The 16,834-nt window shown below is 48.9% G+C and overlaps 1 protein-coding gene across 6 annotated transcripts in view; it reads right to left on the bottom strand.

Moving 5' to 3' along the window:
- The window catches only part of MYT1 (myelin transcription factor 1), a 56,381-nt gene that overhangs the window by 23,494 nt on the left and 16,053 nt on the right, over window positions 1-16,834 (bottom strand). For 5 of the 6 annotated variants that reach the window (XM_052683977.1, XM_052683978.1, XM_052683980.1 and 2 more), the window contains 6 exons: window positions 13,730-13,830; window positions 7,418-7,472; window positions 5,569-5,599; window positions 2,686-2,748; window positions 1,901-2,148; window positions 270-1,142 (listed from right to left, as the gene is read on the bottom strand). In XM_052683977.1, coding sequence (XP_052539937.1) covers window positions 270-1,142; window positions 1,901-2,148; window positions 2,686-2,748; window positions 5,569-5,599; window positions 7,418-7,472; window positions 13,730-13,830 — 1,371 coding nt within the window. The remainder of the gene's footprint in view (window positions 1-269; window positions 1,143-1,900; window positions 2,149-2,685; window positions 2,749-5,568; window positions 5,600-7,417; window positions 7,473-13,729; window positions 13,831-16,834) is intronic. The other variant, XM_052683979.1, reaches the window with a different exon arrangement.

Raw genomic sequence — 16,834 nt, 5'->3', positions numbered from 1 at the left:
TTTTATACCAACCCTATGGTTCAGACTAAGATTTTCAAGGCCAGTAGGCAATTTAACCATGTGATTCCCCTGCTGAGACTTGGAGCCCCCCGTCATTTTGCACGTCTCACTGTTGCCCTCTATCTGTGTCCTAATTTCTCTGGGCATAGAGAATTTGTGGCTAAATTCCCTGCATGTGTTGTGAGCAGCCTACTTATCCTGAAGCTGAGCAGGTCTGTCCCTGACAATAGGAAGAAGAACAGTTATGGAGACTCATCCCCATACCCCACCTTTGCCATAGTAGCTCTTTCGGATGCTGTCCAATGGTTTGCTCTGCTTCTCGTCGACCTGGAAGTGCTTTACGTGCTCTCCTGGCAGCCGGCTGGGCTCCCTCACAATTTTCACCTGCTCAGCCTTCAGCGCAATGGCTTGTTCCAGAAGCCCCAGGTTGCCCCTCGTCATCATGTCATACATTTCTGACTCGTCAGTCACCGCTGACTTCTGGGAGTGGGCATCATCATCTTTGTCATCATCCGACCGGACCTCCACGATGACAGAGTACTCGGGTTTAGGGCTGAACTGCCCTTCACAGTGACTTTTCTGCGTGTCCTGAGAAGTGTGAGGAGCTTCTTCACAGATCACTTCGGGAGTCATTTCTTCCTCCTCTTCCTCCTCCTCTTCCTCCTCCTCCTCCTCTTCTTCTTCTTCCTCTTCTTCATCTTCATCTTCATCCTCATCTTCATCCTCCTCATCCTCTTCCTCTGCTTCAGCTTGCATGGCCTTCTGCAGCTTGCAGGACTCTTCACAGCTCACGTCATCCTGGTGCTCTGGACACAACTCGCTGCTGCGTTCACTAGTGACCTCGATGACTTCCTCTGCATCCTCAGTCTGGATGATAATCTCCTTGTCACACTCCTCCTCCACGATCTCCTCTCCTGCATCTTCATGGACCAGGTGCACAACATTGGATGGCGGCTTGGACACCTGCAGCTCAGCTTCAGGCAGCTGCCCTTCGATGGCGAGGGTTTCCTCTGCTATTTGGCCTAGGTTTAGGAGAGAGTTGGCGATTATTTCTTGGTAGTTGCTATAGTTGGCCTTGCTGGGCCCAGACGTACTTGTTGCTGGTTTCTGTCCGTAATGGGCTGATTTTGCTGGGCTTCTCTCTGAGAAGGTTGAAGGAAGAAGACAGAAGGAAGAAAGAAGGGAGGGAAAAAGGGAGGGAAGAAAAGAAGGAAAGGAAGAAAAGCAAAAGGAAAAAAAAAAAATAAATAAAGGGAAGTAATGATATACACTTATAAACATCTCTTTGTCTTTTTTTAAGCTTAATTGAAACTAGAGCCTTGCTGTTATACACCTGGTGCATTCTAATTTATTGAATTGGGGAATGGCAGATAAAAAGCAGATTTCCTCATGAGAGCTTTTGTGGTGCTCAGATATGAGCTGTTTCCCAGCTCATCATCAGCTGCCTGCCCCGCATTCTCAGTGCTCCCCAAACAGGGGATCTGCATGGTACGGTGATGCCATGCCAGGACGCTGGTGGACATCTGGCTTGTTTGCTTGTTGCTCCTGCCTCTGGAGAGCGGATGGATGTACAGCTCCTGCTCCAGGGAGCCCACTGGCACCAAAGGAGGACTGCAGGCTGCCATCCTCATCATGCAGAGAGCTCTTTTGTGCTTTCCAGGAGTCATTCCCCAGGGAGCATTCCTGATGGAAGAGCTCTCACTTCGAAGACTCCAAGACAATCTGTGCGTAAGCCATCACAGCTTAACCAGAGCTCTGCTGCTGTGCTTCCACCAAACATAATAACTGCGGGACCCATCATCGTACATGATTCAGAGAAGCTATAACTCTTGGTTATTAACACTCACTGCCCTTTATTCATCTACAGAACACAGCTCTGCAATCAATAATGACAAAGCACCTTCTGCCCGCTCGGGGCTGTGGGTCTCCTCCTGCTCCACCGCCTCTGCCTCATCCTCCTCCAGCGTTCCCTCTGACTCCTCAGAGCCAGACTCCTCCTTCACCTCGGTCTCCTCGCTGCCGTCACTGTCAACGTTGTAGCCTTCATCCAAGGCCAGCTTCAGCGGGTGGGATTTGCGCTTCGACACCAGGTGTTCAGCCTCCGCATCTTGAAGTTTCCTCTTCTTTGCTAGAGGGCAGCTTTGCAGACTGCCGGTGGGATTAAGAAGCAGAGAGGGGGCATTGCCCCAGTGAGAAAGGCATGTTTAGGGCATCTCAACCAGATAGGCAAAGGCAAGCAGGGTGAATACCGGGATATTAAAAAGCATATATTTTTTTAGTATTTTTAATCTTTCGTAGCCAGAAAATCTGCTATCAAACATTGACTTCGTGCAACATCTGATACTGGCTTTGCAGAAGGCAGTGCAAACTTGCCAGACTCATGCCACCAGCCTGGCCTGTGGACAGCTGTTGTCCAGAGAGCAGGAGGACCAACAGCACAGCACCACTGCTGGTAACAGCCACCAGTGTCACCACAAAACCTGGCAGAGGACACAGAACCAGCCCCTGAGCCAGGTGCTGCTGCCTTGGTTTGGGGTCTGCATGAAGGCAGCCTGGTGAAGGAGATGCCCCAACACCCACCCGGACTGATGAACCAACACCAAGCACCATCCAGACCAGGATACATGTGTCTTTGGGTTGCTTGCTGGCATTTTTCCACCCCCATTTCCTCCGACCCAGCCTTACCTTCTGTGTCTCGCATACTTTCCACGGATGTGTCCTGAGCCGTTACAGCCTGGGGTTGGACAGCTTGAGAAGGAAGCAAGAAACCATCAAGAACAGCAGTAGGGCTGGGAGAATTCACTTTCGATCAGAAGTGTATTAACTACGGTCAGTTAAACAGGTTCTGTGCACGAGAAACAAAATAGCCACAAAAGGGGAGATAATTTCCCTCAAATGCTGCAACTTGTCCCTTTGAAATCCAAGTGAAGAGGGCAGGAGAGCAGCTTTGCAGTTTGCTAAAAATTAATGAAATGACTCACCCCATTTAATTAGGTGAATGGTTCATTATAGTTTTATGAGTATGTTTAATTAAGGATTTGCATGTGTAAGAGCAAGCCTTTAAAAAGCAGACAACTACTGCTCTCTGCTTCCCCACCTGCACCCCGCAGCCTTTTACACCAAATGTGGTGCTCTCACTTTGGCACAAAGACATTGGGGTCCTGTCGAGAAGTACAGGCTGGAATAGGTGAAGGATGCTCAGCTTTTAGCCATGTTGCCACCAGGAGGCATTGCCCCAGAGCACCCACAGCCTCACTTTTGGGGGAACGGATGGGATGGATGTGTCCAGATCTCCCAAATCACTGCACTTGTTCCTGCTGCTCAGCAGAATAGGACTTGTTAAAGACTCTGGCTCTTCCCTGGCTCTCTGGGCTAGCATCCCTCGGCACGGGGCCACATGCTTGCCCTGCAGAGGTAATTAATCCCAGCTCCAGAAGCAAGAAGGGCCTCAGATAAGAAGCATTAAAGCAAATATTTTCTGGCAAAACCAGATTACGGCATTGATTATAGGATGCCCAAGTGACTTGCCTGATGTCTGAGGGATTCTGGAGACGTGTAGGATTAATAACCTCATTTAGCACCGTATCACCCTTGGCTCAGGAAGCTGGAAGCACTAATGAAATCTCTTGTGACAGCACAAGGGGAGAAGGCACTGCAAGCCCAGAGGGATCCAGCCAGCCTGTTAGGCTAGGAGTAAAAGACATGGGGTGACACTGAATAGAGTGAGGTCAGGCTTTGGGGATGCAGAATCTCTGCTCTCAGCAAAGCCCAGCCCTTACAAAAAGCTTGGTATGAGGTGGATGGGAGCTCACTGATGAAGTAGTAGTGTTCCATGCACCAGCAGGTTGGGTTGTTAATGGGTTGGCCCTACACAACACCATGAACAGCCCAAATAGTCACATTTGAAGATAATTCACCCCAAAACCGGGACGTGCACAACTGGCAGCTTCCCTTTCTGCTGATGATCTCCAAGTCTATTTCATTTTAATTACCCTCAGGCCCAACTGAGGCTGCTCTGTGCCCCAGACACACGTTGAAGTGAGCGCAGGCAGAAGACAGAGCAGTGTTTATGGCACCAGCGATGTGCCCGAAAAAGGCTTCATTCAGCAGGAAACAAGGACGGCTCTGATGAAGATGTTACAGGCTCTTAGAAGCTTTCCTGAATCAATTAAAGCTGATTTCCCCCACCTCATTTTTAATGTGGTGAAATGAAGCCTGTAGTAAATAATAAAAAAGAACAAGTCGGGCGGCTCAGAGCGGGGTTTTCCGTAGCAGGTGGCAATTTGGGATGTCTCCAGTGTGTTCATTTAATCCCTTAAAAAGCTGCATTACAGAGGTGATGCTCTGGGCCAGAGCTTCCCCATCCCCACACCTCTGTCCCCTGTGGGGTTTCGTGCAGCTTGGCAGGAATCCCAAAACCAGAAAGGGGTTTTGGGGTCTATTGAAGCCACTCTCCTTCCCTGCCGCAGCCACTGCCCGACCTGCTCTCCCCCTCCTGAAGCCTTCATGTGTTTGACAAAGGGGCCGCTTATTGTTATGCAGACCATGCCCTGCTTCCAATTAGTCGATTAATCGTCCAGTTAATCAGGCAATTAGGTGACAGCTGCAGAGATGGCTTTGTGGAGCACTCTGTCCTGCCCCTTATATATGTCACCTGCTCCAATTACCACCTCCACTCAAGTGTTCAGCAATAAAAGTTGGAGAAGTGGTGTGCCCGCCGCTCACTCCGCAGCTCTCCAGAGTCATCGGGGAGTGGAGGAGCAGAAATGCTCTGAAATTGGGTTGGTTAAGGTCCAATTACTCTTTGACATGCACGGCTTTCTGACGGAGCTGCTAGGCAAGGCAGCCCCTGCTATTAGTGCCTGCTCAGGTTAAAGACTCCTACCTCTCACATAGCCCCTATGCAAGGTTTAAAGGCAGCAGAGGGGCGGGGGAGGCTGTTATTTATAATGAGAAGCTCTGTAGGGCCACAAAGGCTCCAGCTCTTTTGGCTGGTGCTGTATGCACACAGCGCTGATAAATGAGTGACAATGGGACCTCAGTGGCTCAAAAAGGCACTTGGGGCCAAAGGACGAGCATCTGGCCTGAGAAGTGATGGTGCATAGAGTTGTCTGGGGACAAAATACACTAAAAGATTCTGCTCTGTCCCTAGTGATCCTGTAACATTCAGCGTGGACATCAGGCCTTGCTGAGGTAGATGGAGGTTCTTCAGACTAATGCAACACACCCAGAGCTTGTGTTTAGAATCATAGAATCACTCAGGTTGGAAAAGACCTTAAAGATCATGGAGTCCAACCACAACCTAACCATACTGCCCTAACTCTAACAACCCTTTTCACCCCTTCAGCCCCTGTGGTTCCTCCAGCACGTGTTGACCAAGTGATGCCTCAAAGACTTGGGCTGCAGCGACGTGCCCACCCGTATGAGCCATGCAGTGAGACCTCCACCCATCAGCCCCACACGTTGGCTCCCCACACCAGGTCCCAGCCTGGTTAGCAGCAGTGGAAGCCCAGCACAGTGTTCTGCATCCCTCCCACCAGCACCGAGGAGGAGGAGCAGGGTTCTTACCTCACCTCCTGGCTGATGAGCTCCGTGGGCACTGGGTGTAGAGTAGGAGACAGCAAGGGAAACAAAGATACAGTCAGAAACTCTCATGGTACCCGAGTTCCTGCAGGGCACCTCCCTTGGCAGGCGATGCTCTCCTAGATCTACTGCCTCTGTAGGCCTCCCATTTGGGAAAGAAAGGACAAATCTCTGCCATCGTTTCTTGCATGCCAGCCTGCTGGAAATCATGAACTTGCCTTGGAAATGCTCATGCCTGCTTTTGAGCACATGAACATGTGTTTGCAGCATCAGGGGTTACCTCTCTCTTTAAATGAAACTTTAAGTCAGTTGTGCTATACTGGTTTACATGCACAAGACTCAAGTACCTGCAAGCAAGGACTGCTTTCTCACAGCTTGTTTGTCTATAGAATATGCTCCTTAATTACTTTTTGCATAGTTCACTGCTAATTTGCTGCGGTGACCACTTTTACTTCTGTCACATCATCAGGCACATTTTTCTCCCTTATCACACAGACATGGCTTTTAGGGCAGACAATATCTGCTAGGGGTGTTGGGGATTATCCCTCGTTGTCAATAGGAGGACATCCCACGGCTTACAGCAACAACATACAACATCACATTGTTGCTGTAAACCTCCCATCCAGCCAAGAATCCAAACAATCAGGAGGAAAAAAAAAACAACACAACATGAGCTAAATTTGCCCAGGCTAAAAAAACTATCACACACTTGCTCAATTTGTTTGAGCTAATTGGGTTTCCTGGGATCCAGCTCCCAGTGGGATGACTCACAAGCTTCAACAAACTGGAGGCACGGGCAAGTCCCACGGTGCATACAGTAAATTACCTTTTCACATCTAGAAACCCAGATTGGAGTGTGGTGATAGCAGGTTGTGAGAAAATAAATAGAATCAGGCCACTCTCATTAGCAAACTGAGCGAGAGCTTTTATGGAGGTGCAACAAAACAATGAGACCCACATAATCCAGCCTGACTCAGCACAAGTGGGTTTTGCTTTAACTTTTAAAATATGCTGAAGAATGCAGGGAGAAATATGGACCAAGATAAAGTGGGCTGGTCTGGCACAGCCACAGGGGTGAAGCTGCAGCCTCCCCGTCCATATAGGCCAGCCCCATTCATTCTTCCCATCTGACCACCTTTGCAATTAATCAAATCCACATCCATAAAAAGGAATAAAAGCTGCAAGGGTGCTGAGCAGCCATAAAAAGGAATAAAAGCTGCAAGAGTGCTGTGAGGCCGTGGGGCCACCCAGGCAATGCGCCACGCTCTGCATCACAGCACCTCACCTCCTCCCCGAGAGAAAGCACAGGATGAGAGAGCTGCACATATTTTAACGCTGGAAAATAACAAGCAATCAAGCTTTGCATTAACAAGTTCTCTGTCCTCACGTCCCTGCCGGCAGACAGCCCTGTTTGCTTCTGCAGCATGCACTACTTCTGCCAGGCACGCTCAGATGTGCAACTTCAAAGCTGCTGGCAGAGTGTGCATGATGAAAGCCCTGGGAGCTGATCTGAAGCTACAGCAATTGCCATCCCATAAAGCAACGCATGCAAAGGGGTTTTTGCTTTTTGCCTTTTTTTTCTTTGGCTCTTTTTTTTTTTTTCCCCCTTAGGTGCAGGAGATGATGGAAAAAGGGAAGGAGGGTTAAATATTACGAGGAGCCATACAACGTTTGTGGCTGAGAGTTTTTCAAGGCTCATAGACAAAGCTCATCAGAGGCAGAGAGGAGGCATAGGTGGTAATTTAAAGAGACCCCACCCAGCACGGACCTGGCAAAGCAAAGCCCTTTGTGGACAAGCAAAGTGCAGGGAGCTTGGGGATAGCCAGCTGCTCACCTCTGACGGACTTCGATCGTGTGCGTGCTCTCTTCTCATCGTTTTCTAAACTCATCTGGAATGGAAATAGAAGGTAATTGTGTAAAGATAACATGAAAATTATCGCCAGAAGCAATTATCCCGTGTAGTTGTAGCTCTCTGTAAATAGCTGAAACAGCCCTTTCTTGCGTTGCTTGTAGTGTTGAAGCCGAAGTTATTCATTTTAAAGGCAACTTGATGCTAATTTCCACATCCTAGGACACAGGAAGGACTCTCCGCTGGTAGAGAGCACACAGTTGGAACAGCCCCATCAACGACAGCCATGGGGTCTAAGAGCCTTTTGCTAAGATCAGAACAGATTTCTCAGGATTCACACCAAAACAAGTGACCCAAAACCTCTGTGAGCAGCCAGCAGATTTCAGCATTCAGAATGCTCTGTATTTTGGTGGAGCTGATCCCGTGCCCGGGAAGGGTGACCCTTCATGTAACGCACTAAAGAGCAACCTCTCCTCTGTGCTCAGATATGGCACAGAGGGTGCATCGAAATAACCTCTGCATAACGTGGACATCAAACAGGAGGGTCTGCAGGGAACACGGGCATGAATAAGTAACATTGCGGACTTCAAAGCACTTCCTATTAATTAAACATCACAGCGTGCCACGAGGAAGGCTGAAATGCAGCCAGCGCTGGGCTGCAGCACAGTCCCCCATCCCATGGTGTGGGTGGGAGAGCTGAAATTAGTCATAACCAGAACTGGTAGCAAAGGCAGAGGGTGTCCAGGCAAGGGGACACGATGCGGCCAGGATAGCAGAAATGGGATGCATTTCACTTGTGAAGTTGCCAAAGGGATTAGGGAGCTGATTTAATGCATTACTCCTATCCTGCCCAGGGGGATTGTGGCTGCTTGGATGAAGGTTGCCCAAATCTCATTGTGCAGCCATCCAGCAGGGATAGGGCCCTAAGCAGCCTTATCTGCTGGGTAGCAACCAGCCCACTGCTGGGAGTTTGGAACTGGGTGATCTTTAAAGTCCCCTCCAACCCAGCCATTCTATGATTCTATGTTCTACTACGAAGGTGTCACATTCACAACATCTGAGTCAACAGGGTAGGCAGAATGGCAGTATGAAGGGCACTGAACAGAAACCTAACAGGTTGGGAAGGAGGTGATTTTGGCTTTAATGCAGAACATGACTCTATGGGACATTTTCTCCTGGGAAAGAAAGAAAGAAAGAAGAAGACTGCTTCCACAGGGGATTTGACCTAACAATAACAAATGCTCTTCAGCACGTGCCCTTTGGAGCATCCTCTACAAGTTCAAGCTGGATCCAGCCAGCTCCTATGCCAGCTCCAAATGAGAAAGTTTGAAAGCAAACTCACATGAAGGAGAGACATGAAAGGAAAGGACACATGTGGAGAGCGTGTGCTGCCCCTCTCCCACATGCACCTCAAAACTCTTCCTAGCTGGTTGCTGGGCAAGCAGGAGGAGGTGACAGAAGTCCCAGCCAATGGGGCAGCATGGCTGGAAGCCCCTCATTGTAAGAACCCCTCTGCCATAGCCCTCCAGCAACTTGCACCAACACAGCAATTTATGTGATTTACAGGATAGGAAGATGGGAGAGAGAAAAAAAAAAATCCTAAAAAAAGAAAAAAAAAATAAATCAAAACCTGAAGCAATTTATGCATCCTGTCAGCATTCAGCTCCTGGCACCACGGTGTAATGCTCCACGTTTATTACAATCTTCCCAATAACACAGCAGCCAATTACCATAATTTCTATTTTTAAAGCCCCAACTCCCTAAAGACCAGAAGTTCATGCTTAAAGTGAAGAGAGGAGCAGGTGTCAAAGGGACTTCATTACATTTATGAGCCTTTCAGAGCCGCCCAATACTCAGCATCTCGCTAATGCCATGCACAGACAATGCTACACGTGACTGCTGGGAGCTCATGCTATCCCAAAATGAATTTCAGAGAGAAATGTTTTTTTGGTGGTTGTATTTCCTTTTTTGACAGCATTCCCAGGGACTGGCATGCCTTCAGCTGGTGCCTTGGCAATATGGGTTTCCCAATGATAAATTATTTAGAGTCAGTACAGGGCAGGCTGAGGGCAACCGAGCCGGTTCACACATCATGAAAACAGCCCAGAGGAAGGGACCAAAGGGAAAGCATTGAAGCTCAGGTTCTCAGGATCAGGTGCAGGAGGTTGCAGGAAGCCACTGCCCTGTGGTGTTCTCATTGAGAAGCCCTGTGGACAGAGCACTGCAGGGTGAAACTTCAGCTCACACAGCGTGTTTGCAGACTTGGAGATCACTGGGGCAGCCACATTTGTTCTCCCTCTTGCTCGCCTAACAGCTGGGTCGAGAAACTCTCTGGATTTCATTATTTTTATCTCTTAATGGAAAACAAGCAATTAGAAAGGAAATCTGGAAAGAAATGATTGCTACCAGATGCTGGCCCCTGAGTACATGAGTTCAGCTAGGACGAGGCAGGTCTGTACAGCTCCTTCTCGCTTTAGAAGCCTCCAGCAGGTCTCCCACCCCTCTTCCTTTGGACCAAGCAGACAACAGATCCTACACGGGATCAGGATGCTCATACTGTGGCTCAGCCAAGCCTGATGCCTTTCCTCCTGCCCTATTCTCTCCAAAGGTCCTTTGGTGCAGGAACTGTTTCTCACTGCACAGAGAATCCTTCTTTGGCATAACACAGGCAACACTGATGGCATCCTGATGCTGCCTATCAGTAGGGCTCAGAGAGAGAAACTCAAAAGCCAGTTTAACCCAAGTGCTGTGTGAATTTTAAGATCCTCCTCACACAGTTGCAGTCCTGCTCTGCTCCCAGGATCACAGCAACACAGTGCGGGAGCAGCACAACAGAGCTGACATATAATTTTTTTTACAGACTATCTACAGAGTTGATATTTTCATCTTCCCTTATCTTAATACACATTTATTTTCAGAAGGAAGACCACAGCAGTAGCATAAAACCTCTGGAGCCTCCTGAGCTCGGCCACCCAGGTGCACTGCGCTCTGGCAGCTCTATGCAAATACCCCATTAAGGGCCATGCTGAAATTCCCCAAGGTCAGCAGTAATACTTTATATGTATTCAAGAGCAGCACGGAGCTCAGAGAAAATAAACACGCTGAAAAAGCCCTCAGCCGGACAAAGGGAGGTGAGGATTCAGCAGGAATATTTATTTTGCTCTGAAAGCAGCATCGGTGCTTGTTTGCGGATATCACAAAATGCCATTTGCAAGAAGCTGTGTCTGAGGGACAGACAGAGGGAGCTTCTATTTTAAGTTTTAAGAAAAACCACCAAAGCTAGATTTTCTCAGCAGCAGGTAGAGCAGGAGGAAAATGAAGGAAGATATGATGTTTCTCCTGCATGAAGGTCAAAAAGTGGTTTTCTACTTGGTCTTCTCCCTCTTCCAGCTCCAAAAAGCCCCTTCTCTAGTTCAAGGGAACAGGCAGTACTAACATTTTTCTGCAGGAGAACAGTCCAGCTCTCACAGCCCTATTTTACAGCTGGGTTCAAAGCCAGGGCAAGCTAAGGGAAGGGAGAAGGACGGTTCATAGGAAACTTCCACCATGTCCAGCCTTGTTCCAACAGTCAAGCTCCTTCTAGCTCTCAACAGTGAAGATCAGTTTGCTGATTTGAACTCTCTTCCCTGCCAAGGATCACGAGCCTGAACAAACCCCAAGAGTAAAGGATGTGACACCAAGGTCTGCCTGGATGACTGCACGGAGGACTATGGGGGAAATCTGGGGCACCAAAACTACCCCTCAGCATCCATCCAACAGTAAAGATGGATTTGAGTGGCTTGTCCTGATTTCTCTTCCCTTTGCCTTTTAAGTTTTCAGAAAGGGCTACTGGAAGCTGCACATGGATGGAGACACTTGGACCTGGGTGACCAAACGTCCCCTCACTCCCTATAAAGGGCCACAGCATCAGCACTCACTGCAGGAAGTGCAAAGACCATCCTGCTGCACTTTCTCCAGATTCTAATCTTAAAAAAAATAAAAAAAATAAAAAAGGACAGAAGAAGAAACTGCTGTCTCAAAAGCCTCCCTCTGCTTTCACAAGGAGCTGAATGTTGCTGAAAGCTTCCACACCAGCCCAGGAGCTCCCAGCTGCTATTTTATAACTCTGAGGCAGAGTTTTTCCCTCTGCTGCTTGATTTAAATCCTCCTTTCATCCCACCTACCGCAATCCTCATTCTCAACTGAACAAAATGCTGTCTGCCTGAGAAAGGATGCCCTGCTCATTGCTCTCAGCCAGGAGAGGATGTTGCCTTGACATCTTCAGGTGAAAGAGAAAACACAGCTTCCACCTCCCTCAAAATGCAGCCGCATTGCAAACATCCTCCTGAAGTTGTGCTATCATTTTTCAGTTGCAAAAAGGGTCTGATCCCATACACATGCAAAAAAAGACACGACACCAAAAGAACTCTGCAAATTAAACATTTACAGAGTGCTAATGCTCTGTCGCTGTAGTAGCAGCATCCTTTGCACGAGTGAAGCGGAGCAGAAGAGATGCTTCCGAGCATCACATTTGACACAGCCCCAGCTGCACAGCGCTGGCATTCAGGCTGATTTCATATGCAGCAGTTTAAGTCGACATACACTTTCCTCTTGACTGTTTGAAAGTGCTACGACAGGCAATCCAAACGCCATTTCACGTGCAGAGGGACCTAAGTGGCTCAGTATGTGCAAACTGCTCTTATGCCAAAAGAGGAGGGACAGGGGAGGAAAAAGAAAAGAAAAAAAAAAATCACAAGTCCTCAATCCCATTGTTTTCAGACATCAGGATAAGTTGCCATTTTCATGAAATCATCCCCAAGAGGCAGTTGCTGAAGCGAGATGGTGAGCACATCTCCAAAGAGGACTCTGGCAGCCCCTATCCTAGCACCACCAGCCTTAACTGCACCAGGGAGCTTGCCAGGGTTCAGGAAAACTGGATTTGGGAGGAAAAGATTTATTTCCCTGCCAGCCACTGGGGCCAGGATGAGTGCAAGCATGCCAGGTGCAGTTGGGTACGTGCATGGAGCACCCCTCCCTGACACCCTTAGAGATCCTATTTCAGACCTGGCAAGAGAAATGCTATCCTGTGCCCGGAATTCTTGAGAAGCAGAAATAAGTAAATGCACCCTGTATCCCGCTGTCCTTGTCCTGCACATCCTGTAGGTTGTGAGCCACAGCTACAAATAAATATCTATTTATCTGGTGGTCCTACAAAACCCAATTTGTGCCAAGACCAACACCTGCAGGCGCCTGGTCCCCAGCATTCCCAGATGCTCCTGTTTCTGATGCCCACTCCCATTTACACCGTGTTGAAGTACAGCTGAGCAGAGCACAGGGCTGCAAGAAATGGTTAACATTAGCAACGTGCTTGGCAAAGGCAGTGCGCTAGATGAGCACCAGGTACTGGGCACATTACCTTTTGTAATCATCACTTTATTAACATACAACAATCTTATTAAATCCCATCTAAGTGCTTATTTGGCAGGTTCAGTAGAAAAGCCTTAATTGAGGAGGTTTTAAATATAGCAACAACTGCTTACGCTGCTTTCTAAGAAGGTGCAAGCATTCCTGGCGACACCTGCACGCAGCTGACAGCTTGTTAGCCATGAAGGATGTGTGCACTTTCTGCTGATTTCTGCTGCTTTGGGGTTTTCCCCATGGCTTGGTTTTTTTACCCCTCTTCTTCCTACACCCCCAAACATCAGTCGCCCAAGGAGGGCATCCTCCACCACCCACATGGGTCTGTCTGTCCTGAATGCTGCGCCTTGCTACCCAGGAACTAAATGGGGCAGGAAGCACCATTTGCGTAATGAGCAGCCCCGTTCTGTGCTTAATTAAAGCTTCCTCATCTGTTGGCAGCAGTTCTGTGCTAGGTTTGACAGTGCTGCCTGGACCTCTTTCATCAGCCACAGCTGCAGCTGGCAGTGGGCGGTGGGATGAATGCCCCACTTGTCCCTGTGGCTTCACCTGGCCTGCGCGAGGCTTCTTCCAACCAAACTGGAAAAAGAGCTCATTTTTGTAGCCCTGAGACCAACCTCAGTATCCTGCTCTGAGCTGTCCTTGAAGGATGAGACCAGGGAGGAAGGGAAAATGCAAATATCTGTCCTCGACGCCAAATCTTGACAGCTGGAAGCCTCTCTGTCTGCACACCCCATGCAGGAGATTCAACTCAAACAAGGACTTCCAGATCCTTCCCTTCCTGGGAGTGAAGTTGCATTCCTCCCCCAGCCCAGCTGGTCCAGGAGGGTTGGAGCAGCATTTGGCCCTCATCCTGCTGCCACTGTCCCAAAAAAGGATGCGCATGGGGCTTGGGCTCACCTTGATGCACGTGCCGTGCAGGCTGGTGGCTCCCTCGCAGCTGCTGATCTTCTCCCCACAGGTCCACCTCTGGTTCAGCAGCTCACCCCGAAACTCATTTTCTGGAGAGAGGAAGAAGAATATGGGGTCAGGAAGACGCAAAAATGGGGATACCCAAGTTACAGCTCCCAGAGGCACGGCAGGGAAACACAATGGGAAGCACATACTTTACAAGCAGACTCTTGGCACCTTCCCTCCCTCAAACACATCCAAAGGGTAGGTGCCAGTCCTGCAGCACACAGATGGCCCACAAATGCGAGGCTTCCCTTCCTGCTTGCAGTAACAAGATGGAAAGCATTTGCCCCAGGACTGTGAGTCCCCAACATCACAGCTCACCTGGGGAAACAAGGGTCACTTTGGGTGCCACCACCCCCAGCCTTTCCCTTCAATCTGTAATTGCAGCTCCCTGTAGCATTGAGCAGTGAATAATGTGCTGCCTGCTCTCCAAACCCCGCTCCATTCATCTTCTGCCAGCAAAGTAAAGGAGAAGAGTGCATCCCCAGCAGTAGTCACACATTGCAGACTGCAGAAGAGTCCAGGGCAGCTTAGGGCTCTGTGTCTGCTGCCTTAACAGGCTCCCATGCTTCCCCAGTGTTTCTATTATTTGGGTGATCCCAAAGCAAAAGCAGGGAGAAAACCAACATGCAGTGAATGAAATCTGAAAAAAGTTTCCAGCAAAGGATCAGTATCACGGATAAGTTGTTGTGTGTGTAAGACACCCCCTGAGCAGCTTCATAGAGTCACAGAATAGTTTGGGTTGGAAGGGACCTTAAAGATCATCCAGCTCCAGCGCTCTGCCACAGACAGGATTGCTAACCACAAAATCAGGCTGCCCAGGATCCCTTCCAACCTGCCCTTGAGCACATCCAGGGATGGGGCATCCACATCTTCAGAGCTGCCCTTCCACCAAGAAGTTTGTAGGAGAACACGCAACAAACACTGAGGAAAACACCCAACCCCATGTGAGTCTGTTTTTTATCTACAGGACACTGAGGAACCACCACATCCCACAGTGCTTTTTAGGATGAACGTGCTGGAGGACTGGGATAACTCAATCCCACAGTGACATCCAGCCCAAGGTAGCGCCCAAGAGAGATGACAGTAAAAGTTACCTTTTGCATTAATTGTAAAACCCTTCTGAAGCCAGAAGAGAAGTTGAGAGGACTTTTCTAGGTTTCATGGGAGAAACATCAGTGTTGGAAACCCTGTTCCAAACCCTGTCTGAAGCACTGGGCCTCCACAGAGGGCACAGGGCTTGGAAGCAAAACGCAAGAGCTGCTGAAAGAATTGTTCTGCTTTGGAGAAGCTCTGAGGAAAGGAAGCAGGGAGGCACAGATGGCCAGGCAGAAGATGACAAATGAAGGAAGTCATGGGAAAGAAGCAAGGAAAGGACAGAGGGAAGGAGAACAGAGGAGGAAAAAAAAAAAAAGAAAAAAAAAGTGTATTTCAGTAAGAAAAAGAAAGGTTTCTATAACACATACATGGAACATTACAGCCTGTCTGCTTATCTGAAGGGAGACATTTCCATAAGTTGTAGGCTAAGAATGAGCCAGACTGATGGCACGCTGGCTCCCAGCCTGCTCAGCATCTCCAGCCTCACTCCTGTTCCTCATCCCAGCCCGGCTCAGGTGGCTGCGGCAGCTCCATCACACACGAATCAGATTTCCCCTGCTCTGTGCTGCTTACATGCATCTGGTCTCCAGAGGGGATCAGCTTGCACGCACTGTGCCCTTTCCCCTCACCTCCGGACATGGATTCAGCAGAAACACAGCTCACTTACACGAAGGATGCTTCTGTTAACCCCTGCCTGGACCACCCAGAGGGAGATACAGGACATCACCTTCAGAACTCTATTTTGCCTGTGGCAAGCAGATCCCTGAGGGATCCACACATTCTGCAGTCCCCTCCTGGGAGCTGGGACAGTCAATGTTCCCAGCAAGGAGCACTTGCATCCAGTTCCCCTTGAGAAACAGCCCTAGATGCTCTGCTGTCTGACAGATCCCTGCCTGATGTTCACACTCAGCCTTCCCCTGCTCTCTCCATCCTCTGTCCAGGACTGGCTGTCTTACTGGTTCCCTCATTAAAAAGGTCATTTTCCCACAAATGTTTACAACAGTCCAGCCCAAGGCATCACCACGTCCTCTTCTGAAACAGGTTCTTTCTCAATCCTCGAGCCTGTTCATCCCCTCCTCTCCTTCAGAGACTGCCACGGGGGAAGGTCAGTTGTGAACCAAAGCATCATGACTTGGGCAAAATCTGCAAAACCTTTGGGTCAGGGCCATCAAGTCCAAATGAGAGTTGGATACTTTGAAGGGAGAACACATGCAGTTCAGCACTGATCACAGTTGAGTGTATTTAACTTCCCAAGGAGAGCAAGTGTTGATGTGCCACAAAAACAACAAAGCCCCATGAAGAACAGCAGAAAGGCCCCTCAAAAATAAACCCATATGAAACTCTGGAGTGCAGAAGAGGAACAGAAGATGAGGTGTGGGAGGAGGCTGGAGGGTGGCCCTATCCCTAGCATTGTGGGCAGCACACCTGCCCCCAGGGCTGTGCCAAGGACATGGCTGCTGCAGCAGAGCAATGGGATGAGAGACTGGGTACTGGGGAACAGATGGGGAAAGGGCTTCACTGCTTCGTATCTGCATCGCTGCATATTTAAACTGAAAGGCCAGAAGAAAAACATATCAGTCTTCATTTGCTCCCCCACGTGCAAGAAAAGAGAAATGAAGAGAGTAGGATTTTTTCTTCATCTTCACTCAAGCACATTTTTCATGAGAGAAGTGAACCCTAAGCTGACAAGGCAGCAACACACTGCATCTTTCATTGGGGTGCTCAGCACCCTGCCAGCTGATGTGGGCTCACAGCTCAGGGCCAACACAGCAGCAGCCCCTTTTGAATCCCTTCTTTCACATGAACTGAAAATACAAATTAAAAAAAAAAAAAAAAAAACACCAAAAACCAAGCCTCAAATCCAAATTTTTCATCATCTCTGAGCTGTGAAAGTCACCAGTGGGTGCCTCTACCATCCCCAGCACCCTGCACTGTTTGCAGTGCATCACTCCT

The sequence above is a fragment of the Tympanuchus pallidicinctus genome, unplaced genomic scaffold, assembly GCF_026119805.1.
Source record: "Tympanuchus pallidicinctus isolate F22 unplaced genomic scaffold, pur_lepc_1.0 scaffold20, whole genome shotgun sequence".
Classification (NCBI taxonomy): domain Eukaryota; kingdom Metazoa; phylum Chordata; class Aves; order Galliformes; family Phasianidae; genus Tympanuchus; species Tympanuchus pallidicinctus.
Note: the sequence above shows the minus strand (reverse complement) of the source record. Positions and strands in the feature narration are given on the sequence as shown.